General features: G+C 43.9%; 1 protein-coding gene across 14 annotated transcripts in view; it reads left to right on the top strand.

Annotated features, from left to right (window-relative positions):
* DOCK9 (dedicator of cytokinesis 9) overlaps positions 1-27,938 on the top strand; it is a 446,969-nt gene that overhangs the window by 343,910 nt on the left and 75,121 nt on the right. For all 14 annotated transcript variants that reach the window (XM_077482985.1, XM_077482977.1, XM_077482982.1 and 11 more), the window contains exons 39-42: positions 12,917-13,032; positions 13,676-13,813; positions 16,640-16,822; positions 22,664-22,777. In XM_077482985.1, the coding sequence (XP_077339111.1) occupies positions 12,917-13,032; positions 13,676-13,813; positions 16,640-16,822; positions 22,664-22,777 (551 nt within the window). The remainder of the gene's footprint in view (positions 1-12,916; positions 13,033-13,675; positions 13,814-16,639; positions 16,823-22,663; positions 22,778-27,938) is intronic.

Below are 27,938 nucleotides of genomic sequence, written 5' to 3' on the forward strand. Positions count from 1 at the left end.
AATAAATACTATGTCACTTGGGAAAGTAACCATTTTGGGAAGTTCTATGTATAAAATTGTTAAACTCTTGCAGCAACACATTTATTGCTGTTGGGCAACAGCCCCAGGCACCACGATGTACATCGCGGTGTACGTTCTGATTTAGAGGCGCATACCCCCTGCTGACCTGTGCAGCAGGTTAGGCACAGAGTCGAGCCCTTGATTTCCCTCTTGATCACCCCTTTTTTCGACTCAGCCAGTGCCATTGGTACAGTGTCAGTGTACAGTATTATCACTGTATTGGTGTCACTAGCGACATCAGTGTCCCTCCCAGCAATTGTCAGCGCCAGATTGCCCGCCACACTATTACAATCGCACTAGAACTTGCTGATCAACGCCATTACTAATAGAATCTGTATGGGTCAGTATTTTGGTCATGATCAGAACTATACTCTGTAAAGCAATGCGCAAATCTGTAATTCATGTACTGTAAGTCATGCACTAGAAGCCTATGCGTCATCCCAAAATGCAGAGAGGGAGAAAAAAGGGGGTGCCGTAGGGATTTTGTGGGCAAGGAAAAATACCAGATACAGAGTAAGATGTGTGTGTGTATGTATGTATGTATGTATGTGTATGTATATATCGGTGTGTGTGTGTGTGTGTGTATATATTATATATATATATATATATATATATATATATATATATATATATATATATATATATATACACATATACAAACTTGTTGAGTACAAAATTATATATACACAAATGTCGCATATGCACAGGCATAAAATGAAAATAAACTTCATAAGAGGTGTATGAATAGCATGGGAGGCACAGATGAGCAGTACAACAGCAAAATGCATGTATACAATGTAGTGCATGAACTGCCAAAGTTTCAGAGTTAAGGCGCGATTAAAATAAATGGATCATGCCAAGTAAAACCACACATGAAACAAATGAGCAGAAAATCATACAGGTATTAAACAAGTTGTGATGAAAGTGTAAGTGGATAAATCTTGTAAAGCAAAAGCTTCATTACATGATGCTGTGCTATCCAAGAATGTGCACCCTGTGTTTTCAAATGCATGTTAGATAGGAGCAAGTCACTGGAGGTACACGCCCAATGGCGTGAATAACATCCAATGCCTACAGTGAGTGGACACCAGATGACTGGAGGGCCCCATCAAGGGGTAAATCATTTCAGCACCTGTGCTCAAAATGTGCATAGGAAAAACATCAACCAGTTGACCCCCGACACAAACGGCATCCGGTGTCACCTCGCACCTACGGTGCGATGACCTCAGATGTCGCAAGGCCACCGACACGTTAAAGTGGGCAATATGCTCTGACAAGATGGAAAGAGAGCCCATATTGCGCGTGCCCTTAACAGGCAGAATGCCGATCCGAGCACCCGCAGTGGGTTCAAGCCCAAAGTATGTACCAGGATGCAAAAGCATCAAGGGGCCTATGCATGCCGAGATGAACCTGCAAATGCGGCAATCACAATTGTAATACATTTAATAATGATGCAGATGAAGGTGATGCCTGAAACGGAACGAAAGCAACAATTAGTGCACCTACATTAAATCATGACAGTATACTGTAATGTCAATTATACAAAGCGCAACACACCTTTAAAGATGAATTTGCATCAAATATAGAACAGCAGAACACTAGTGCAAAAACCGAGATGTAAAACGCATCAAAATGGAGGACAGGATATAACTGGAAAAATATCAGCAGTTAACGAGGCAAGAGAGCCAAAAGAGGCAGGGGGCCCCAACGTGGACCTGTATAGCATAGGCTAAAGCTAAAGAATAGCCACATGGTGGGTTAGGTATGGAACAAAATATCCAACAAAATACACAGAGCATTGTAAATCATGTCTCTCAAAAGGATCGGATGAGAAGCCCAGTAAAATAAAGGTTCAAGTTAAAGGCTTCATTCAAACCTGGTGACTAGATGGCTTTTAAATTGGATATCTATCGTAGCTCCCGCTGTAGGAGGAGCTTGATAAAATCTCCTCCCCATGGACTTGAATGTACTCTAAACACTACACAGCACTAAAACAGATACTTTGGGGAAAAAGGCCACTGTGGACCTGTGCCACGTCTCCCCAGTGGTAGATTGGGGTTGCTGATCTGCATAGCCGTGATGTGGCGGTAAATTCTTTGCTATAGCTTTTGAATGGTTTTACATATGTAATAACAGCCGCAGCCACATTGCAAGAGATATTGGCAAAAATGTTTGAAATTGAATCGCTAACCATTGGGTAATTGTATAGTCTTGCGTGTGTCCATATAACGACATTATGCACTGGAACCACATGGAAAAGTGCCAGAAAGTTTGCATGGGTCACCCCATGTGTGACCTCTAAATTTGCTTTAAACCAAAATATCTCTCACAGATGTAGCTTGTCTGTAACTAGGGGAGATGCAGGGACATGGGGACCTATATTGGGATCTGAGGTTAGCAGGTGCCAGTATTTACTAAGAATTTGTTTAACCTTGAGATGTTCATTGCAATAGGTAGTAATAATTCTTGTTTCATTAGATCCACATTTGTCCTTTTTTATTTTTAGAAAATACCAGATTGTGTCTTTCTGGTGGCTACACGATTAGATGCCTTTTTAAGGCACCAGTGACTATAACCCCTTTCTAGTAAACTGTTTCTCAGCAATTTGGCCTCCAGTTTATCATTTTCTTCATTAGGGCAGTTGCGTTTGATACGCAAATATTGGCTGTGTGGAATGGAAGTGACAAGAGGCCTGGGATGAAAACTTGACGTGTTTAAGATTGTGTTACCCACAGTAGATTTACAGTAAAGCTTGCAGGATAACATGTCAGAATCTTTGTAAATTTTGATGTGTAGAAATTGAACCCTAGGACTACTTAATCTCATAGTCCGCGGAGAGCTTCCAAAGCATCAGAGGGATCTCCTTCTTAAAAGGTATCAGTCAGGAGAAGGGTACAAATTTCTCACGCATTAGATATACCATGGAACACAGTGAAGACAGTCATCAAGTGGAAAAAATATGGCACAACAGTGACATTACCAAGATCTGGACGTCCCTCCAAAATTGATGAAAGACGAGAAGAAAACTGGTCAGGGAGGCTGCCAAGAGGCCTATAGCAATATTAACCACTTGAGACCCGCAATACGTCTATTGACGTCATGGGGTTTCGCTGGTTATATCTAAATGATGCCTGAGTCCACAGACATCATTCAGATATTGCCGTTTTCAGCCGGCGATTCCCTACGCCATAAGAACGATCATAGCGGCTGTTCCGCCGCTTGATCGTTCTTACGGGCGGCGGGAGGGGATGCCTCCCGCCGCCCTCCGGTGCTTCTACCGACTCACTGTTTCCATCGGTGAGTCGGTCACAGGATCCGCTGGCCCCAGCATGTGATCATAGAGATTTCCGGCAGATTAGATTGTCCCCGGAGTCTCCATGATCGTTCGGAGGCCGGGCGCGATGTTATGACGTCACGCCCGGCCTCAGTATTCAAATTAACGGCGCCGATCTGGCTAGGAAGCCATGATCGTTTTTTTTTTGTTTTTTTTTTTTTATTCTTCCCAGCCTAGAGGTGAGATATGGGGTCTTATTGACCCCATATTTCACTGTAAATAGGTCCGATCGTGCCATATTCCTATTACAACGGATGTTTACATTCCTTGTAATAGGAATAAAAGTCATCAATTTTTTTTTTTTTTTTTTTTTTTAAGTGTAAAATTAAAAAAATAGAAATAAAATTTGACAATAAAAAAAATAAATAATACACAGACACCCTACATTGACTCATTTTTCATGCTACACACCCTCTAGATCAGCCCTGTCCCGCATTGACCTCATACTACTCTCGCCCCATCTCCTTCCCCACCTTCTCGACGTAGGATTTGAGGCTAGGGTACTATCCGACCACTCCCCCTACTGGATCAAGTTGCGGCTACCAACCCCCCCCGGGCCTCGAGACTGGAAACTCAACCCTTTCTGGCTCAATGTCTTGCCAGACTTGGATTCTGTCCAGCGTGAGTGGGAACATTTCTTCCACATAAACGCCGGCTCTACGTCGTTCGGTTCCGTCTGGGAGGCCTTCAAGATGCATGCCCGCATGATCCTTACCATGCGCATATCAAGACATAAGGCTTCCTCTAAGCGCCTGTTGAGGCAGGCGGAGGAGCGATTGCGTGCTCTTGAGGTGGCCTTTCAGGCTGACCCTTCGGTGACTAACGCCTCTTTGTTGAAATTGCAGGTTAGGCTCACAGACCAACTTCATCATGAGAAGGCCAAGCAGGGTATTTTTTTCAACAAACAACGCCTGTTTGAACAAGGCGAACGTGCGGGCAAGTTGTTGGCCTACATGGCCCATCTTGACCATCGGCCTCCAGTGGTGGTGTCCCTGAGAACTGTGTCTGGTGCGGTGGTTGTGGACCCCGACCTGGTGGCGGAGGAGTTTGGGTCCTTCTACTCGGGCCTGTACTCCTCCGCTGCATGTTACACCCAGGACGACCTTACCACTTTTCTTGGTGATGTTCCTTTCCCCTCCCTCACCCCTTCGCAAAAAGCTCAACTTGAAACTCCTATCACTACTGACTGTATTATGGAAGCCCTGTCGCAGCTCCCAACGTCCAAGACCCCCGGCTCTGACTGTTTGCCCCTGGAGTTTTACACTCAATTCAGCGAAATTTTAATCCCCCAATTGGCTAAACTGTACTCGCATATATTCGACACCGGCATTCTCCCCAGATCTATGGGCGAAGCCCGCATAGTCCTCATACCCAAACCCGGCAAAGACCCGCAATTACCCGACTCATACCGACCCATATCCCTACTCCAACTGGACGTTAAAATTTTGGCCAAAGTCCTCGCCCTACGACTAAACAAAGTGATCCACTTTCTGATACATCCGGACCAGACTGGGTTCATGCCCCAAAGAAACACAGCCTTTAACCTGCGGCGGCTCCACATGAACCTCCAGGCCCAGCACACTGATATTGGATCCAGGGTTGTGGTCAGCCTGGACGCCGCCAAGGCGTTTGACTCTGTGGAGTGGCGTTACCTCTGGGAGTGCCTCCGCAGATTCGGAATAGGCCCCAAGTTTATTAAGTGGATCCAGCTCCTGTATTACGCCCCCACGGCACGTATTCAAGTGAATGGTAGGACTTCACCCTCATTTGCCCTCTCCAGGTGGACCCGTCAGGGCTGCCCTATCTCCCCGCTGCTGTACGCCTTGGCTGTAGAGCCCCTGGCCATAGCCCTTAGGTCTCACCCAGACATTAGGGGTCTTCGCTGTGGTGATCTGCATGAGGTGATCAGCCTATATGCAGACGATATGCTGTTGTATCTAGCTGATGCTGGTCCCTCATTGCAGACAGCCCTGCGTCTCATCACAGCCTTTGGAGCCTTCTCTGGGCTCCAGATTAACTGGTCCAAATCCCAAATACTCCCGCTAGATTTGGGGCCCCCCACCGCTGAACAGGCAGCGCTCCCACTTGCTAGAACTGACTCCATTAAATATCTCGGTGTACACATCTCTAGGTCCCTTTCCGACTATCTCGTCCTTAATGTTGAACCCCTATTTGACGTTCTAAAATCCAAAACTCAAGTCTGGTCTCGTCTCCCCCTTGGGGTGATGGGCCGAATAAATTTAGTTAAGATGATTATCCTACCCAAGCTGCTTTATGTATTCTGGCAGGCACCGCTGTACCTCCCTCCCCGCCTATTTAAAGCTATGGAGTCTATCCTCAACACATTTGTTTGGGGCTCGTCTCGACACAAGTTGTCGTGGCGGGTCTTAAAATGTCCGTCAACCCTGGGGGGAGCCGCCCTGCCCGATCTCCAACTCTATTACATAGCCTCTCAACTATCCCACTTTTTTCACTTCAATCAAACGGAAAGAGTCCGCTATACCACCCTAGTGTGTTCACGGGCCTCAGGCCCTTTGTTCCACCCTTTCCAACTGCTGTTTAGTAACTCCCGCCTTCCGCCCCTCCCTAAAGACGGACACCTCCTGCTCTCCCATCATTGTAGAATCTGGCAGCTTACTATGCGCCTTGGGCAGGCCCCCTCTCCTCACTCTCACACACCTCTGTGGAATAATTCCGAGCTACCAGAACTGGCCCTTATCCCGGATCCCGGGTTATGGGTGCATAAGGGTGTTATTTATCTGTCACAGGTGGTCTCTCATGGGGTGGTCAGATCATTTCAGGCCCTCAAGGATACCTACGCCTTGCCCAACCACATGTTGTTTCGCTATCTCCAACTCCGACACGCGCTCCAAGCCCAGTTTACTGAGCGTATCCCGAAGGTTGAGACGCCAGCTGAGGTTGACCTAGTGCTGGGTGACGATAATCGGCAATTGATCTCGCGGCTGTACGCGTATCTACTATCCCCTACTGCCCTGAGCGTGGCCTATCAGGTGCGCTCTCGGTGGGAGGGTGATTTGGGTGCGGTGTCGGACGCGGATTGGGATGAAGCTCTGGCGAATCGCAGGCTTATGTCACCTAGGCTCCCGGACCGCCTTACCCACCTCTACATTCTGCACAGGTCCTATCTTACGCCTCAACGCATAGCTAAATACAGACCTGATTTCGACCCCAATTGTCCCCGTTGTGGTTCCCCGACTGCATCCTTTTACCACCTACTGTGGGCCTGCCCGATCATACAGGGATACTGGGCGCAGGTGGTCCGATTTCTTCACGACCGCATGGGCTCCCCGGTGTCTCTGTCCCCTCGACAGTGTATACTGGGGCTCCTTTCTTTACCCGACAGTGAGAAATACCTCAACATTTTTTTGCAGGAGACCTTGTTTTTGGCTAGGATGCAGATTGCTAGGACGTGGCTGAGAGGGCGCCCCCCCGCGCTACAGCAATGGATTAGGGCGATCAATGACACGCGTCCCCTCAAGAAGCTGTTGTATGCTCATAGGGGTTGTCCCCATAAATACAACAAAATATGGGATAGATGGTTGGAGAATGCTTCTACCTGCAATGCCGTGACTTAGCTGACCTCTGCACTATATGTCTATATGTCTTTTCCAGGGACTATTCCCTACACTGTATACCCTTTAGGTTCCTCTGCTGACCACTGTATCACACATCTCTTGTTGCAAAACATTTTTGTATATTTACTGTACCTGTCTGTAAAATGCACAAGTTTGTTTGCGTAGTGCCTGTTGCATTGCGTTTTCGTGATATCCTGTTCATTATGCTCAATAAAATTGTCTTTTTTGCAAAAAAAAAAAATAATAATTTTAAGCGCCCCTGTCCCGTGAGCTCGCACACAGAAGTGAACGCATACGTAAGTCCCGCCCACATATGAAAACTGTGTTCAAACCACACATGTGAGGTATCGCCGCGAACGTTAGAGCGAGAGCAATAATTCTAGCCCTAGACCTCCTCTGTAACCCAAAACATGTAACCAGTAAAAAAATTTAAAGCGTCGCCTATGGGGATTTTTAAATACCAAAGTTTGGCGCCATTCCACGAGCGTGTGCATTTTTGAAGCGTGACATGTTGGGTATCTATTTACTCGGCGTATCCTCCTCTTTCACATTATGAAGTCAGTCCTCTGCTGGACTGTCCCAGAGGAGGAAGATATCATCTATGTACCTGTGCCACATAATAATGTGAAACAGGTACATAGAGAAGCCCCCATCCTCAAATAGTCCTCTCCCATGCCCCTGGGTACAGGTTGGCATAGCCAGAGGCACATGTGCCCATGGCCACCCCTGGACCTGGAGGAAATGCCTGCCATCAAAGGAGAAAAAAAAATTGTTTCAATATATGTTCCAGCAATGGCAAAATAAATTCATTGAAAGATTCTTTGTGATCACTAGCCTCTGATAGTACTTTTCAAATACAGACAAGCTCCTTTAGTATGTGGTATAGAACTATACAAGGCTTCCAAATGTGTGGTAGCCATTAAAGAGTACCCAGACACGTGTGTGCCCTCTATTATTTGCAGGCGATGAATGGTGTCCTGAACATGAGAGAATAAAGTAACAAAGGGTCTCAGATGTTTGTCCACAACTCTGGCCAGATTTTCGGTAATGGCACCATTACTGGAAATTATAGTTCTGTCCCTGTCATTCTTGTGGATTTTGGGGAGAGCGTAAAAGGTCGCCATTTTGGGAAAAGTAGTTCTAGCAAAATTCCATAACTGTTTTGAGATGATATGGTTATAAAATGCACTGTCAACAAGCAAATAAAATTCCTTGTTGAAAGTGTCGCTGGTCGGTGCTTTTATTGGACGATACCAATTGGCTTTGCTCAAAATTTTAGTACACATCTCTCATTGTCCATAAGTACGTTTCCCTTGTCGGAAGGTTTTATGGTTATTTTATGATTACTGGACAAAGATTTTAAGGCAACCTTTTTGCTCATAGTGAGATTATTAGAGTATTTAGACAAAATTTCCAAAAGTTGATTTGTTTAAAGCAGGTGTAGAGTTGGCAGATGGATCATCCGCCTGCTTCAGTAAGGAGTCTATATCGATGGTATCAATCAAATCTGTTGGATCGCTTTCTTACAATAGGGCAAGTAAATTAGCTAAAGCTTGTCGCTCACTAGCAGTTTGACATTTCTCAGGCCCAGGTTTATTTTTATCATACATGGTTCTAAGCAGAAGCTTGCATGTATAGAGATGCAAATCTTTGATTACCTCAAATTTGTCTAACGCATCAAAGCATAAGGTAAGACCCTTTGATTGAACATTAATTTCATCCAATGTAAGGGGGTGAGAAGATAAATTGACTACATTGACTTGCAGTGGAAACTGATCGTCCACATCTATGTTAGTATTGGAACTATTGGCGCTGAGGAATTTACTGTTTTTGTTGGAATTATGGGTGTGGGAAAAAGATGTGGCACCGAGCCCAGCACCTGTGGGAACCGCAGAGTGCCAGCTTGGCTGATCATCTCGTGCTAAAGGTGGCCTTCCTCCAGAATTAACCAGAGTAGTGCCCATGATGTGCTCAGACGATTAGCTAGTTGAGACATTCTTCAAAGGATTGTCACCGTACCAACGTCTCTTGGGTCATCTGGTACATCTAGATTGTTTGGAAGGGAAGCGAGACGGATTAGAAGACAGACGAGATGTCCGATATCTGATTGCACCAATGGCTGTTTGGAGCCCCATTGGGCACCTCTCCCATGGGATCTCTGTTGCCACTTGTAAGCTCTTTTGTCTTGAAAAAGCCCGCCTTTCTCTTAAAAATTAATTATCCTTTTTGGAAAGAATTGTTTTATTGAAGGCTTCAACATGGGCCTTCAGTTTTTCATTTAGTTCCAAGAAGGATGAATGAGATTTCAGTGGCGTCATTTGTAATTATAATTGATCTATATTTTTATCAGTCTCAAGTAAACACATCTGATATTCCTCTATTAGAAGACTCCTCTTATTAGAGCACAGCTTTAGGTTATTCTCCCAAACTGTTTTAAATGCTGGGTATATATTAAGGTCTTAAGGTCCCCTTTGTATTTATTCCTCAATGTTTTTTGTGCCAATACATAAGCGATTTCTTCTCCAGCAATTTGGTTAGGCCAAAGAACAAAAATGATAATTCAGATTCACGAGGTTCTTTTTGGCCATACTCCTTTTGGAGATTGGTCACAAAATCATCCTATGCCTGTCCCTGATAGCCATGCTGGAAGGCTCTGACTTTGCGTGAAGGCTAGGTGATGGATTAAAGAGAGGGGGCAGGTTGCAAGTATCTTCTACCTGGTTACATGGAGAATATTAATGAAAAAGACCATCTGTAAGTTATGTACTGGAATCCTATGCCTCATCTCAAAATGCAGAGGGAGAAAAGTAGGGATATAAATCTAGTCTACTGAAAAGAAAGATACCACCATAAAGGAGACATTTCCAGCATCTATTTCAGCAGCATATGTTGTCATGGATTTAATGCAAGTGGTAAAATCGCTCTGGGAATTAAGAGAGCCTTAAATGGTTTAAGTGTAGTGAGAGTGTTAAGAACAGTTGTTAATAGACAAAGATTTTTAAAAAGCCAAATATATTGGGTTTGACTTTTCTACAAATATATTGCCCTTTATTGCCCAAACGTTCCAAGTATAAGTACTGCGTCACTACACAAATCTACGCAATTGGGGGAAAAATTCAGGGGGAAAATTTGAGAGAAAATCCTGATTCAGAAACAGCCAGCTGTTCAAAACTGCACACTTGTTTCCGGTGTTGAATATCGGCTTGTGCACTAAAAAATATTTCAAGAGTCATACAGTGCCTTGAAAAAGTATTCCTACCCCTTGAAATTTTCCACATTTTGTCATGTTACAACCAAAAATGTAAATGTATTTTATTGGGGTTTTCTGTGCTAGACCAGGGGTAGTGAATTAAAATTCAAAGAGGTCCGGTAACTAATTTTTCCGACCGAAGTCTCAATCACAAGTCTGTGCCATGAAAGTTTGTCATCTTATCTTTTTTGAGGCAAGCCGCATTCTGGCACTTTTCTTACTGTTTCCTCTACACACGCTGATAATACTCTGTAAATCTAAATGTTCCCAATAGTGTTCCCCCTTACATCAGATGCCCCTAAGAGCATAATTTATTACATTGGGTGCCCCCATCAGACTACCTCCATAAATCAATTGCCACCAGCAGAGTATGACCTTATAACAGGTATTCCCTTCAGAATTCCCCCTTACATCAGGTATCCTCATCAGTGCCACCTTAGATCGGGTGTCCCCATCAGTGCACCTTTACATCAGGTGTCCCCATTACAGTGCAACATTGAGAGTTCCGCCAAAACCTAAAATGCGCACATTACATTTAATGTTAAAGGTGCATTCTGATGGGCACATTTTATGTTAAGGTCCACTGATGGGCACAACAAAATGTGCCAATCAGTGTGCACCTTAAGTTCATAAGTGTGCACCTTAAATTATGCCCCACATACCTTGAGGGCAGGAGTCAGCACATTCAGCAAGCTGCAGGGTGGCAGAAGCTGTGAGATATACCTCGCAAGTGAGAGCTGAGGGCAGCAGGGGCCGGGGCGCACACACACACACACACACACACACGCGCGCGATGTCACTGGTTGCTGGAAAACCCCTGGACCCAGCAAACCAATGACTGCTACTTCACTGGCGGCCTGGGCAGGAGAATCGCACGGGCCTCCATTTATTGATGGCTGTGATAGTCCAACACAACTTATTTGGCCTAAAAGCAAAACGCCATGAGAGGCAGAACTCTAATACCGCACATTACCATGAACACACCATCCCCACCGTAAAACATGATGGTGGCAGCATCATGTTTTGGGGGTGCCTTAATTCAGCAGAGACAGGGAATATGGTCAGAGTAATTTCTTGAGACTGGGATGGAGGTTCACCTTCCAGCAGAACAACCACCCTAAACAAACAGCCAGAGCTACAATGGAATGGTTTAGATCAATGCATATTCATATGTTATAATGGCCCAGTCAAAGTCCAGACCTAAATCCAATTGATAATCTGTGGCAAGACTTGAAAATTGCTGTTCACAGATGCTCTCCATCCAAACTGACAGAGCTTGAGCTATTTTGCAAAGAAGAATGGGCAAACGTGATTCTCTAGATGTGCAAAGCTAGTAGACATACCCAAAAAGACTTTCAGCTCTAATAGCAACAAAAGGTGGTTCTTCAAAGTATTGACTCTGGGCTGAATACAAATGCGTGCCACGCTTTTCAGATTTTTATTTGTAAAAAAAATTTGATACCATTTATCATTTTTCTTCCATTTCACTATTATGTGCCACTTTGTGTTGGTCTATCACATAAAATCCCAATAAAATACATTTAGGTTTTTGGTTGTAACATGATAAAATGTGGCAATTTTCAAGAGGTATGCATACGTTTTCAAAGCACTGTATGTGAATGCATGTCTGTGAATTGAGAGCCTTACAAAACGAAAGGAAAACCCCTTTTAGGAAAAATAATGTCAAACGGTTACAAAGAGGAGCAGGATAAAGCTCCGACCAGTTCCAATAACATTCAGGCTTGTGTTATTTTCCACTCAGTAGACCTGTGTCACTCTGATGCAGAATGCCACCTCTCTATTACAAGATGGTCTGAATGTACTAGGTAGCACATTTTCCATGATGCCATCTACCAACAGATCACAACCAAGGAAGAAAATACTTCAAATAAATGCTGATTTTATGTAAAATTACATACAAATTACCAGTTAAGATACCCGCAAAACTATAAGAAAGCAATAAGGCATCCAGCAATGATGCTGCTATGATCTATCACAGAGACTGAAACACGCTACTTTTTATATTATTGCAATGATATTGAATTTCAGGGGAAAATCTCCACTCTTAGCTTTTTATGCTTCAGATTTTGAAAAAAATGACAAATTTTAGTAACAGAGTCATTAATTGAGAAAGCTTTAAGTACGTTTTTGTGTTTTCACCTACAGTATATATTTTTTTCCTGGCATAAGGGCTTATTTGTGCACTTAGTATGGCTTTATGGGATTCACATTAGAAGCATACTTTTTAACTGTGAGCAGATGGCTATCTTATTTGTTTCAATGTAAAAGAAATTCAGTCCTTTCTTTATCTTGATATTTTGGCACAATCTATTCCAGATGGTTATCAAACATGTAGGAAGCATAAGTAACAGCACATATGTTGCCTTTGATGTGTAAATTTGAGTTTCTCATCTATTTACATCTTAATATAGCGGATAAAAAAAATTAACTTTCCTTGACTAGCTACGCTTTCATTTCCCATCTATGGTAGTGATTTGAATGTACTCTTCAAAATTTTAACCTAACATTTGTTTTTTTACAAGTGCGTTCCACAGAAATCTAACCTAGATAAACATTTGCACTGTTGATATTTTGGAAGATGTGTTGTTTTTTTTGTTTGTTTTTTTATTTTATTTGCTCTTCATAATTTTACCAACTGCTTCTTCATTTCTGTAGGTTATGGTCACTCAGATGCCGATATTCTACACCAGTCATTACTTGAAGCCAACATAGCTACTGAAGTATGCCTTACTATCCTGGACACGTTGTCCCTGTTTACCATGGCGTTTAAGGTTTGTGTTCCTTTTTTAACAGTTCTCTCTGAGTTGTTTTTTATACATCCATGTTAGCACATGCATTAGAGCTGCACAAATAAGTGTTAACAATCGAGATTGCAATTTTTTTCCCCCTCACGATCTTAACAAAGCATTTTCCTGTTTTCCAAAAAAAAAAAAACAGGCAGTCTGCCATTCAACAGCCCTGGGCTAACAATAAACATTGTAACATTTTGTTCTTTAGTTCTAAGGAATGAATTTCGGTCTGTAAATGAGGAATGTTTAACCACTTAAAGATTAAACCTTTTTCTTGCACTTGTTGGTTTCAAGTTAAAATCATTTTTTTTTTTTTTTTGCTAGAAAATTACGTAGAACCCCCAAACATTATATATATATTTTTAGCAGAGACCCTAGATAATATAATGGTTGTTGCAATACTTTGTCGCACTATATTTGCTTAGCGGTCTTTCAAATGCAATTTTTTTAATTAATTTTTTTTTAAAAATAAGCCTTAATGTTAGCCCAATTTTGAAAGATGAGATTACGCCACAATCGTGAAAGAATCGCGGTCTTCTCATTGTGGCCAGAATCATGCAGCTCTAAAATGTATTATTGTGATAATTAAACTAAATTGCTTTGACACTTATTTATTTTTCACCAGAACCAACTATTTGCTGATCATGGGCATAACCCCTTAATGAAGAAAGTCTTTGATGTGTATCTATGCTTTCTTCAGAAGAACCAGTCGGAGACCACGTTAAAAAATGTCTTCACAGCTTTAAGATCTTTAATTTATAAGGTTAGCATCGTCAGCCATATTCTAGTATTCTTGTGTGAATTGTGCAATCCTTTTGCATTGGTAATCTTTGTTTTATATAACACTGCTAACACAGTTGACCCATGAAAGAATTGTGTATGTATTGCATTATGATTTATAAGTGTAATATAAGAAACTCCAAATCACTGCCCTGCTCAGCACGCCATTGTTAGATATTCTACACTAGTAAACACATAACTAAACAGCATGCATTGGTAATTTTATCATGAAGATATCAAATCTTAAAATATGTCATACTTTGCTGGTACCATGCAGCTCTGATTATCGTTGGAAACTGTGTGTGTATACAAAGGCCCATATGTACCTGTACATATATAAAATTAACCCAAGAAACACAGGAAAATACATAGTGTAGATAAAATCAGAGAAATGCAAGGTCATATCAGCAGGTAAAGGAGAACTTTTACTAGGTTGCCGGTAGTAGGGTTGGAAGCAAGCTAGGAAGGATTTTCAGAGGTGGCTAATGGCAGAATCAATAGGAATGAATATACAAAATAATATATAGTTACATAGGTTGAAAAAAAAAAGTCCATCTAGGTTAACCATAAAAAATAAAAATATATCATACAATCCCATATACCCAATCCTATACCCACAGCGAAACAACCCAGAAAAGCAGGATTAAATTTGCTACAGCAGGGGAAAAACAAGAGGCAATTGGATTTTCCCGGGATCAACTTTACCTATAAATGTTCGTACCCGGTTATATTATGTACATTTAGGAAAGAATCCAGGCCTTTCTTAAATTAATCTACTGAGCTTGCCAGAACCACCTCTGGAGGGAGTCTATTACACATTTTCACTGTGAAGAAACATTCCGTATTTGGAGATGAAAGCGCTTTTCCTCTAGACTTAAAGCGTGCCCCCTTGTCCTCAGCGTTGACCGTAAAGTGAATAACTCCTCACCAAGTTCATTATATGGACCCTTTAGTTATGCATGGGGATCATGTCCCCCCTTAATCTCCTCTTATCAAGAGTGAATGAATTCAGTTCCTCTAATCTTTCCTCATAGCTGAGCTCCTCCATGCTTCTTATCAGTTTTGTTGCCCTTCTCTGCACTTTCTCCAGTTCCCCTATATCCTTTGATAACTGGTGCCCAAAACCGAACTGCATATTCCAGATGAGGTCTTACGAATGATTTGTACAGGAGCAAAATTATATCTTTCTCTCTGGAGTCCATACCTCTCTTAATACAAGAAAGGACTTTGCTTGCTTTGGAAACTGCAGTTTGGCATTGCATGCTATTATTGCGCTTATGATCTACCAAAACCCCCAGATACTTTTCCACCATTGTTTCTCCCCAGTTGTACTCCTAGTATGCATGATGCAGGCATGTTCTTAGCCCCCAAGTGCATAACTTTACATTTATCAACATTAAAGCTCATCTGCCACATAGTCACCAAATTAGACAGTGCATTTAGGTTGGCTTGTAAATTGAAGACGTACTGGAAGGACGTTATTCCACTGCAGAGCTTGGTGTCATCTGCAAAGACAGAAATGTTCTTTTTAATCCCAGACCCAATATAATTTGTAACGGTATTAAAAAGTAAGGGTCCCAGCACTGAACCTTGGGATACACCACTGATAACCTTAGACCATTCAGAGTAAAGAATCATTAACCACTACTCTCTGAATTGTCTTTTAGACCGTTTTCTATCCATTTACAAACTATTTCCAAGCCTGTAGACTTTACCTTACACATGAGCCGCGTGTGGGGAACTGTGTCAAACGTTTTGCAAAATCCAAGTATACCATGTCCACAGTCACCCCTCTGTCCAAGGTTCTACTTGCCTCTTCATAAAAAGAAATCAGGTTTGTTTGACAACTTCTGTCTTTCATGAATCCGTGCTATCTGTTGCTTAAAATATTTTTTTCCAGCAAGAACTCGTCTGTGGTCTTTTATTAAACTCTCCAGTATCTTCCCAACTATAGAAGTTGAACTAACAGGTCTATAGTTACTTGGTAAAGCCTTTGTTCCCTTTTTAAATATGGGCATCATATTGGCCCTACGCCAATCCAGTGTTACTATTCCCGTCATTAATGAGTTCCTACAAATTAGATACAGTGGCTTTGAAATTACAGAGCTCAATTCTTTTAGGATCCGTGGGTGGGTGCCATCTGGTCCAGGTACTTTATCCACCTTTTATTCTAAATATATTTCTGAACCATATCCCTTTTTGAGCAAACATCCCAAGCTGGTGCAGGAGGAGGGCCTAAATTGTATCATTGGTAATAAGTGCCTCCACTACTCTGACATGTTTCAGGGCCATGCCCCTTCTTAGGAACTCTAAGGAAGGTACAAGACCTGAAACATGTCAGAGTAGTGAAGGTACTTAATCACCAACAATGTAGTTTCAGTACCCCTTCTGCACCAGCTTGGGACATTTTTCTGTCTTTACCTTCCTTCTCTGTTTGCTTCCTCCCCTACTGCTGTCAACCTTGTGAGAATGCTCCAGCATCTTCTGGTGTGACCTGGTGTTCTTCTGGATGATTTGCCTTGATAATATGTCCTAATAAAGACCATTCACTGTAAGTGCTTTTATCTGCACCACCCAGAGCACTCTGCCTCTGCTTTAATTATTGTAAAAGAAAAACCTAGTGTACATATTCTTGCATCAATAAGAATCTTGTATTACCTTGTCTACATAAAGTAATCTGTGCTTGAAAGCTGGCTATAAGTGTTATCAATCTAGCCCACAAAAGATTTTGGAAACGTATAGCTGGCTAGATGGGTAAATTGTCATAAGATACCAATTAACACTATTCTTTATCTGCTTTGCCTATTAGTTTCCATCAACGTTTTATGAAGGAAGAGCGGATATGTGCGCTGCCTTGTGCTATGAAATCCTCAAGTGTTGTAATTCCAAGCTTAGCTCTATCCGGACAGACTCCTCTCAGCTGCTGTACTTCTTAATGAGGAATAACTTTGACTACACTGGAAAGAAGTCATTTGTCAGAACACATTTACAGGTAATTAGGCTGAGGCCTGCCTGTCTTTCTGTGACCCTGTGATGCAGATGGAGCAGTTGTGTTTATGGATTACATTTTCTTTACTCACTGATATTAAGCCAAAGATCGAAATTGGTAACATAACTATTTATGGGAGGTTGTGTGGAATTCCAGGAGTCTGTTGAGAAGAAAATATGTTTACTCCGGTAGTATTTAAGGGTAAGCTTTGGAAATGTTATCTTCAGGATGCTTCTTGGGTCATTGTATCGGAAACAGGCATTCATGCAATAATTTCAACTCTGAGTCTGCTTACTTGTTTCAGCAACTTCTGTAGTGAAGCAAAAGTGACAATAATAATTGGGAATGCATTACCTTTCCTACAGGTTCACCCTTATTTAACAGACCTGGTGGAATTCGCTTTGTCTGCTGTCGAATTATGAAAAATGAAACCAAGTGGTAGATTGGAGTTGTTTTGATGATGAGCCTATTAACAGTGCAGTTTATAGCTGGCTAAACCCTAGAACCCACACCCTGAACTACAGGCTTAAGGAAGTATTAAGGGGATTTCCAAGAGAGATGTAAATCTTTATTTTTGGAGGACCTTTTTTTCCAGTGTCTTTTGGTTTTCTGATATATTAGTTTGTGAGGCAGACATCGCTTTCTTTATAAAATATAAAGGTAATCCTTCTAGTCCTGATTTCTTTTGAACAAACTATGTAGTGGGCCTTCAGTATCTGTCAAATAGGGCAAAAATAGTCTTAAACCCCATACACACTATTAGATTTTCCTGCATATTTATGTCTTCAGATTTACCAAAAGCCTTACTTCTCTATAGCATGCTGATTGTAGGAAGCTCACACTGCTACTTAAATAAGGTGAGGGCAGCTTAATGTATGGCTAAACCCACAACAGTAAAATCAGTCTGTATCTGTTACATAGTTGGTGAGGTTGAAAACGGACACAAGTGCATCAAGTCCAACCTCTGTGTGTGATTTTATGTTCATAGTGCATTGTATACCCATTTATGTTATGGTCTTTTAGGTGACAATCTAATAGTTTTTTTTTTTTTTTTTAATGATCAATGCTCCCCGCTGAAACCACTGCTTGTGGAAGAGAAGTCCAATCCTTACCGCTCTTACAGTAAAGAACCCTCTACGCAGTTTAAGCTTAAGTTGCTTCTCTTCTCATTTTAGTGAATGGCCGCGTGTCTTAGTAAATTCCCTTGCATGGAAAAGTTTTCTCCCTGTTGTGGGGTCACCAGTACGGTATTTGTACATTGAAATCATATCCCCTCTCAAGCGTCTCTTCTTCAGGGAGAAGATGTTCAATGCTTGCAGTCTTTCCCCATAGCTGAGATCCTCCAATCCTTTAATTAGCTTTGTTGCCCTTCTCTGGATTCTCCAGTTCCAGCACATCCCTCCTGAAGACTGGTGCCTAGAACTGGACGGCATACTCTAGGTGCAGCTGGACCAATGTCTTGTAGAGTGGAAGAAGCATTGTTTTATCTCTGGAGTTAATCCCCCTTTTAATGCATGCCAATATTCTGCTGGCCTTGCTTGCAGCAGCCTGGCATTGCATGCCATTGCTGAGCCTGTTATCTACTAGGACCCCAGGTCCTTTTCCCTCCTAGATTCCCCCAGAGGTTCCCCCCCTAGCGAGTAAATTGCATTCATATTTTTGGCACCCAAATGCATTGTTTTAAATTTTTTAACATTAAACCTAATTTGCCATGTAGTTGGCCACCCCCATTAATTTGTTTAGATCTTCTTGCAAGGTCTCTACGTCCTGCGTAGAAGCTATTGCCCTGCTTAGCTTAGTGTCTGCTGCAAAAACTGAGATTGAGCTGTTTATTCCATCCTCCAGATCATTTATGAAAAAAGGTCCCAGGACAGAACCCTGGGCGACCCCACTTTCTACACCATACCATTCTGAGTACTTCTGATTTATCATCACCCTCTGGACTCGCCCCTGTAGCCCGTTTTCAATCCATGTACTCGCCCTTTGGTCCATGCCAACAGACCTTAATTTGTGTATTAAACGTCTATGGGGAACTTTATCAAATGCCTTTGCAAAATACAGATACACCACATCTACCGGCCTTCCTTTATCTAAATGGCAGCTCGCCTCCTTATAGAAGGGTAATAGATTGGTCTGGCAAGAACGATTCTTCATGAATCCATGCAGATTACTGCTAATAATACGGTTTTTATTACTAAAATCTTGTGTATATACTGTATAGTCCCTTAACATCCTCTCCAAGAGCTTACAAACTATTGATGATAGGCTAACTGGCCTGTAGGTCCCATGGATATAGCTGTGCCCTTTTTTAAATATTGGTGCTACATTGGCTTTTCTCCAACCAGCTGGTACCATTCCAGTCAGTAGACTGTCCATAAAAATTAGTAACAATGGTCTGGCTGTCACATGACTGAGTTCCTTGCGGCAAACAAGATATTTGGGAGGCACACCCTAAAAAAGATGCATTAAAGATGGTGCAGCCATAAGACCATACATCGGAACAAAATATTAGAGCACACATGCAAAAAAATAAAGACATTTACCCCCAGCAAGGCTTATTTAAAACACCTAGACATTTTCAAGAAAACATTATTAAAAAATATGGGGATTAATGTTCCGTTTTTCAAGTCTACTTCGAATTTTATCCCCTGTTAGCCATGAGGGTGCTTCCTGTGATGTGTTTTGAAGATAAACATTGCAGACTTGGTTACGGAATCCCTCGTTTCCCTTGTGAGGACTGAGGAGAAGAATAAATTCAGAATCTTTGCCATCTCGCCATCTTTTGTAACTAGATTCTCTTCATCATCCTTTTTGGGGCCAATATGTTCTGACCTCCCTTTCTTACTAATTATGTACTTAAATCATTTTTTTTTAACTCTCCTCCACTATGTACCTTTCATGATCTATCTTCGCCGCCTTGATTGCACCCTTACATGTCTTGTTGCATTCTTTGTAAAGTAGGAATGCTGCCCATGACCCCTCAGCCTTGTATTTTTTGGCCTTCTCCTTTGCTTTTATATGCATTTTTACAATGGAGAGTTTAGTAATGAGAACGGCATCATTAGCAGTAATCCTCATAGATTCATGAATAATCGTTCTTGCCAAACCAATCTATTAACCTTCTATTAGGAGGTGAGTTGCCATCTAGATAAAGGAAGGCCCTTAGATGTGGTGTATCTGGATTTTGCAAAAGACTTGGACACAGTTCCCCATAAAAGTTTACTGTACAAAATAAGGTCCGTTGGCATGGACCATAGGGGTGAGTACATGGATTGAAAACTGGCTACAAGGGAGAGTTCAGAGGGTGATGATAAATGGGGAGTACTCGGAATGGTCAGGGGGGGTAGTGGGGTCCCCCAGGGTTCTGTGCTGGGACCAATCCTGTTTAATTTGTTAAACAACCTGGAAAATGTAAAATAATGCATTTGGTTGGCAAAAATATGAATCCAATCTATACACTGGGGGGAGAACCTCTGGGGGAATCTAGGTTGGAAAATGGCCTGGGGGTCCCAATAGAGGGGCTCAGCAATGGATGGCATGCAATGCCAAGCTGCTGCTAACAAAGCAAACAGAATATTGGTGTGCATTAAAAAGGGAATTAATTCTAGAGATAAAACAATAATTCTCCCACTCTACAAGGCTCTGCTCCGGCCACACCTGCAGTATACTGTCCAGTTCTGGGCACCAGTCCTCAGGAAGGATGTACTGGAAATGGAGCGAGTACAAAGAAGGGCAACAAAGCTAATAAAGGGTCTGGAGGATACTGGTTATGAGGAAAGGTTGTGAGCCCTGAACTTATTCCCTCTGGAGAAGATACGGCTTGAGAGGGGATGTGATGTTTTAATATGATTTCAATAAACAAATACCATACTGGTAACCCCACAATCGGTTTAAAACTTTTTCGCAGAAGGGAGTTTAACAAGACTCGTGGCTACTCATTAAAATTAGGAGAAAAGAGGTTTAATCTTAAACTACGTAGAGGGTGGAATTCCCTTCCAGAGGCGGCGGTCTCAGTGGGGGGCATTGATAGTTTTGAGAAACTATTAAATAAGCGCCTGATCGACCGCAACATACAGGGATAGACAATTTAATACTGACATATAATCACACACATAGGTTGCACTTGATGGACTTGTGTCTTTTTTCAAACTTACCTACTATGTAACTATATGTAGCTATGAGTTAAGCCACCCAGGACTTTGAATGGCTCTTTTAAATGTACCGTATTTATCGGCGTATAACACGCACTTTTCCCCCCTTAAAATCAGGGGAAAATCGCGGGTGCATGTTATGCACTGATCCCCCACCATTTTGGAGCCTCTGGGCAGCTTTTAGCCGCCTTCGGCCCTTCTCGGCGGTTTTCGGGCCTTCTCAGCGGCTTGCGCCCGCCTTCAGCTCTTCTCGTCGGCTTTCGGCCCTTCCCGGCGGCCGAGAACGGCCGAAAGCCGATGGGAAGGGCTGAAGGCGGCCGAAAGCCGATGGGAAGGGCCTAAGCCGGCCGAAAGCCGATGGGAAGGGCCGAAGGCGGCCGAAAGCCGATGAGAAGGGCCGAAGGCGGCCGAAAGCCCATGGGAAGGCCCGAAGGCGTCCGAAAGCCCATGGGAAGGGCCAAAGGCGGACGAGAAATACCGAGCGCCGCCTAGATACACAGGACATCTCGGCGGCGCCATTTTTAAAAATGAAAGCTAAAAATAAAACAGACAAGGCTGAAAATGACAGACAAGGGGACAAGGCTGCATGACAAAGCTGCATATGACACTGACAAGGGTGCAATGATGGACAAGGCTGCAAATGACACTGACAAGGCTTCAGATAGACACTGATAAGGCTGCATTGATGGGCATTTAAATGTAAGGTTTTTTTTTCCTTAAACTTCCCTCCTAAACTTGGGGTGCGTGTTATATGCCAATAAATACGGTATTTCCCATTGGGTTGCACTGGCCATCTGCAGCAAAGCCTGCTGCCTTCTACTCATTGGAATCCAAGGTGTTAATCCTGCACATTGTGTAAAAAGGCTGCGTTTGATCCTGTCCTCTCTGATCCTCCCCTTTTACTGTCCCCAATCTATCTGTTAATAGTACAGAGCCTTGGGGGCACTCTGCACATGCTCAATTTGGTTTTTATTGCTATTTTTTTTTGGGAGGGTGCATGTGATCGTTGCAGGGTCAATCAGCACTGTCCACACACAGGGTCAGGGGTCATGCAGCCTATTAGGACAGTCGGAAGAGACTTTAACAGACCCAGATAGAAGTCATGAGACGGCTATATTTTGCTGATAAGAAAAGGTATTTAGCAGTTTTTATTTACTAACATAATTTCATTTCCATGTACTGTGGGGGACCAGATCTAGTGAATGCAGGATCCTGGGTTTAGTAACACTTTAAGGTTCATGAGTGTCATTTGTGGTCTAATTAAGACAGAAGTAAAAATCTGTCCCTGTTGGTAAACCAAGTTATAAAATACTATAATGCCCTGTAAAATAAGTGTATTTCCATAGTGATCCTGTGATTGGCCTACAAAGGTGGTAACAGTCACTTTAATTTCCCATTCCCAGCAACAAATACTCACTTTCCCTCATTCCACTGCTGCTCCAGTCAGCTGCCAGGAGCAGCAAAAGCCACATTAGGTAAGCTGCAAGGTACATGTGACAGTGCAATTGCTTTAATATTTCAATTTAAAACCTTTCCAAGTGGGGATCTAATGGAATAGGGTATTCTGCCTCTGTGGTTGGGCAAACCCAGGGAGTTGTGCAGGAAGGTGTGTGCCAAACAAGGAACTTTTCAGGTATGTAGTAGATGTGTGTTTTGTTATAAATTTCAGCTCTCTATGGACCATATTTTCTAGGTGATCATATCCGTAAGCCAGCTTATAGCAGATGTGGTTGGAATTGGAGGCACAAGATTTCAGCAGTCTCTCTCCATCATCAACAACTGTGCAAACAGTGACCGACTCATAAAGGTTGGTATTTTCTAATATGCTGACAAAAATGTAAAGTGTATATCATATAAACATAAAGGTAATTTCCCCAGTAAATAGTGCTATTCAGACAACACAATTTGTCTTGTTTAACTCTATTCTTGCAGAATGTTTTGGTGGAAAAAGGTGTACTTGCTCAATATTAGGTGGTGGTTATAAAGTTATGGCTAATCGGTGTATTTTATAATACAGGGGTCTGCAACCTGTAGATCGTGTTCCACCAGTAGATCGTGGACAGGTGACTTTTAGATCGCAGTCTGGGCTTGCTGACCCACTATTTCAGAGCATCAAACAGAGTGCAACGCAGAGGGACTGCTTGTAATGTTGGAGCTGTAGTAGGGAGCAAGAGCCATATAAGCCAATGACTCCTCTGTAGTCCTGGCTCCTGTCCTATGTGGAAGTGATACAAACTGCACTCCACTCCTTATCCCGGCTAGCGATCTCCAGAGTGGAACCAGCAGCAGGAGAGAGACCTGCAGATCAGTGTGACGCAATACACTGGACATAATAGTACAAGATTACTTTCACACCGATGCACTGTGATTTACCTACACCATGGGTGTGGTGCAGTATACCTGTCTCTTTCCAGTGGGTTTGCTTAGCCGTAGACTTCTATTATACTCTGCGGGTTTGGTGCGCTTTCAGAAAGTGCACCAAAACTCCTGACAGCAGGAGTTTTTGTGCAGTTTCAGAAAGTGCATGATAGAATGGAAGTCTATAGTAAAGCACAGCTAACCCAAGAAAGTTGCAGGTGCAGGTAAACTGCAGCACATCAATGTGAAAGCAGCCTTATAGGGGGCTCAGAACAGAAAGGATTCCTTTACATTTGCAGTTTGAGGGGTGGAAAAACCCCATAGTTAAGACATGCTTTTATCAGCCTGTCATGTTTGGTGGGTGTAGCACCTGCCAAGCATAACCCATTCGAGTGAATGAGGCCACTCTGCAAGTGCCCTGTACCCTTGTGCAGTACAGCAAACAGGAAGTTAAAGCAAGCAGCGTTGTTGCCTTCTAACCACCCACTTTAAAAAGGAGCTGCACCTTAAAAAAAAAAAATTAAGTCAGCAGCTACAAATACTGCAGCTGCTGACTTTTAATAAACGGACAGGGTCCAGCGATGTTGGCAGCAGATGACGAGCAATCGTTCATCTCTCAGCTGCCCCCACCGCCATACTCTGTCAGGGAATCGGGAAGTGAAGCGTTTCGGCTTCACTGCCCGGTTCCCTACTGCGCATGCCCAAGTCGCGCTTCGCGTCTCTACTGGTTCCAGCTGTGTCCCGGGAACTGTGTGTTTCCCAGAACACAACGGGGGGGCGGGGCATCTGCGGCTAGCTTGTCCCGGAAGTGGGTGCAGATACCCGGATTATACAGTTATCTGCGTCCCCCCCCCCCCCCAAAGCTGCCAATTGTGGCACCGGAGGGGGGGTTCCAATGAGGGTGGAGGTCCACTTTAACTCCTTGCAGCATGACCCCTTTACTTCAATGGAACACGACTGGCATGCGGTAGCACCAACCAAAAGCAACAGGGGGCTTAATTCCTGCTGCAGCATTGAGTACACCTTTGGCTGCTTCCTCAGCATCTGAAGGAGGTAGGGATCAGGGGTGGTAAAATCATGACTCAACTGCAGGGTTTTACCACCCCCCAACTTTAGGTACTGTATGAATGAGCCCCTAGAGTACAGCTGCCAAATGCAACTAAGGGCACATTCACAAGTGCAGCAGGCACTACCTCCTCTAAAAAGAAGGTACTTTGCCTCCTCACCACCCGATTGAAACCTATGAGTGCAGTGCACGCAATTGGGACACTAGTAAAGCAGTAAGGGTTTTGAATTGAGTGTGAAGAGGCTACACTGTCCGGTAACCTTTGACTTCTCCCATGTTCATGTAGATCTCCACCTCTGTAAGGTTGCCTACCCCTGTATAATATATGAACCAATTAGCCACCCTGACCAATCTGTGGCTACGCAGCTCCGTACACAACAGACTGAGATGCCAATCTTTTCTGCTTTCAACCCATCACCTTCAGGGGCAAAATGTTTACTATCTGCCTAATATAATCCACTGACTTTCAGATGCCACTATAATGAGATAATTGATGTTATTCACTTAATCTGTCAGTGGTCATAAACTTATGGCGTATCAGTCTGTATATGTGTGTGTGTATGTTTTAGACAGGTGTGTTAAAGAACAGAAGAGAAATCCAAGTCAAATAATTTGGCCTTCTCAAAACAGCATCAATTCTTCTAGGTACACTTGCACGCAATTTTTGAAGGAACTTGGCGGGTAGATTGTTCCAAACAACTTGGATAACTAACCACAGATCTTCTGTGGATGTAGGCTGCCTCAAATCCTTCTATCCCTAACACTCAGTGATATTGAGATCAGGGCTATGTGGGGGCCAAACCATCACTTCCAGGACTCCTTGTTCTTCCTTATGCTGAAGATGCTTCCTAATGACATTGGCTCTATGTTTGGGGTCATTGTCCTGCTGCAGAATACATTTGGGGCCAATCACACGCCTCCCAGATGGTATGACATGACTGGTAAGTATCTGCCTGTATTTGTCAGCTTTAGAGACACCATTGATTCTGATCAACTCCATTTGCAGAAATGCAGCCCCAAACTTGCAAGTAACCTCCACTACGCCTCATTGAACTGCTCTCCAGCCCTTTAGCGAATAATCTGCCTCCTGCTGCTAAATATCTAGAATTTTGACTCGTCCATCCAGAGCACCTGGTGCCATTTTGTTTTTCCCACATTTGCTTTGTTTTCGTGCATAGTTGAGTCACTTTCCCAATTTATTAGGTAAGGTATGGCTTTTTGGTCACAATTCTACCCTGAAGACCACTTCTGGCCAGACTTCCGCGGACAGTAGATGGGTATACCTGGGTCCCACTGGTTTCTGCTGACCGCTGCGTGGACAGTCCATAAAGCTGCCTATTCAATGGTGTCTTCAATGCTGAGAAACACAGGCAGATACTTATCCATCATCCCATAACATCAGGGAAGTGTGTGACTGGCCCCAAATGTATTCTGCAGCAGGACAATGACTACAAACCTACTGGCAATATCTTTAAGATCTGTCTGGAAGTTATGTTTTGGCCCCCATAGAGCCCTGATTTCTAAATCCTCAGATCTGTGGGGAATTACACGAAGAGACAAGCATTTGAGGCAGCCTGCATCCACAGAAGATTTGTGGTTAGTTATCCAAGATGAGTGCAATTAAACAATATATTTTTTTAAATGAACATTCTTACTTTACAGCTTTTCTTCACATGTGCCTAAAACTTTTGCGCAGTAATACATTAAACAAACAAAAAAAATGTGTGTATGTGTGTGTGTATATATATATATATATATATATATATATATACGTGTGTGTATATATACACAGTTGTGCTCATAAGTTTACTTACCCTGGTGGTAGAATTTATGATTTCTTGGCTGTTTTTCAGATATGAAAACTTTTCTTTCACTCATGGTTATTGTTTAGCTAAAGCCATTTATTGGCAGTCAACTGTTTACTCTTTTTAAGGCTGGGTTCACACCGCTGCGATGCGGGAACGCCGCGAATCTGCGGCGTTTTCCCGCATCGCATTACTCCCGCTGGCAGTTCACACTGCCCTATGCGGACGGCTGGGAGTGTCAATGATATGTTAATGACACCCCCAGATCCATCCGCATATCGCAGTGCGATCTGCCGACTCGCACAGGAATCGGATCGCATGGTGTGAACCCCCATGCGATCCGATTGTGTTGCGGACCAAACAAGGGTCCCGTGCGAGTTTGCTGCGGGAGCGATGCGAATTCAGCCATACTATCTGTATGGCTGAACTCGCATCGCTACGGAGATCGGATGTGATTTGCGGTGCGAATCACATCCGGATCTCCCCCCGCAGCAGTGTGAACCCAGCCTAAATCATAATCAGATCAAGCAACAGAAACTACACAAATGACCCTGATGAAAAGTGTACATGCCACAGTTGTTAACATTGTGTATTGCCCCCTTTAACATCAATGACGGCTTTAAGTCTTTTGTGGTATTTGTGGATGAGGCTCTTTATCTTCTTAGATGGTAAAGCTGTCAATTCCGGGGGCGTGGCCAGGATGGCACTGTGAGCGGCTGCTTTTCTAGTGAGCTCCGCTTCTGTGGGGAAAAAATAGCCCGGATCCAGGACTTTCCTCCCCCACAATCAGCCCCTCTGGAGCCTGGGGCTGGTGTTAGTTGGCCCCGAGGCCCAGCGGGAGAAGACTGAGGGCGCGGCGCTCTCCCGGCCGCTCCGCGGCCTTGCCGGTGATTTAGGCCGCAGCCGCGGACTTTCCTGGCGGCCCTCGCCCGGGCTGCGGAGCGCGGTGTTCGCGGAGGATCGCGGCGGGACCCCCGAGACCGGCGGCTGCACGGAGGGTGGACCCCTGCCTGGCGGATGGTGGCGGCCCGGCGGCGGAATTCGGACCTCCGGCGGTGAGTAGGCCGCAACCGCGGCCTTTCCTGACGGCCCCTGCCCGAGCACCTGCAGTACTCCCGGAGCGGCACCCCCCGCGGCCTGTGGCGGACCCCATACGTGGTGGGGCAGTGCCTGGACGTCTGGAGGCAGTTGGGCCGCGACCGGGGCCTTTCCTGACGGCCTGCGGACGGCCCGGGGGCTCCATTCTGCAAACCCCCCCCTGCACTGAGGTGGGATCCCCTGCCGGGCCTGCACATTGCTGACTCCCTGTCCCCCCCGGTATACTGCGCTCTCTGGGACATTGATTGGAGGGAGTTTGGGGGGCGGCCCCCCTGACGGCCCCTGAGGGGTGAAACCGGGCGGGGGACCCCCCCTTTTTTTAGCGCCCCAGCTGTCCTGGGGGACCCTAGCTGACGGATCAGGGGCAGCCTTGGCACGGGAACGGGCCCTTTTGCCCACACAAACCACAGCCCTCCCTTTACGGCCCGACGACGCCCGGACTCTACAGCCGGGGCGCCAGGGATTTGCCGGCGGACACTCTCTGAACCCACCTGGACTTGTCCTGCGCCACTCCATCTGAATGAGGCGCCGGAACTCTGGCAAGAGTTTTAGTAAAGGGGGTAAGCGTCTGTCTTTTCCATCCCAGCCGGACCCCCCCCAGGAAGACTTGGTCCCCCAGGAGGAGACCCGTACCACACGAA

This window comes from Lithobates pipiens, unplaced genomic scaffold (assembly GCF_037356315.1).
Source record: "Lithobates pipiens isolate NorthernLeopardFrog02 unplaced genomic scaffold, aLitPip1_a1.2 Scaffold_16, whole genome shotgun sequence".
NCBI lineage: Eukaryota > Metazoa > Chordata > Amphibia > Anura > Ranidae > Lithobates > Lithobates pipiens.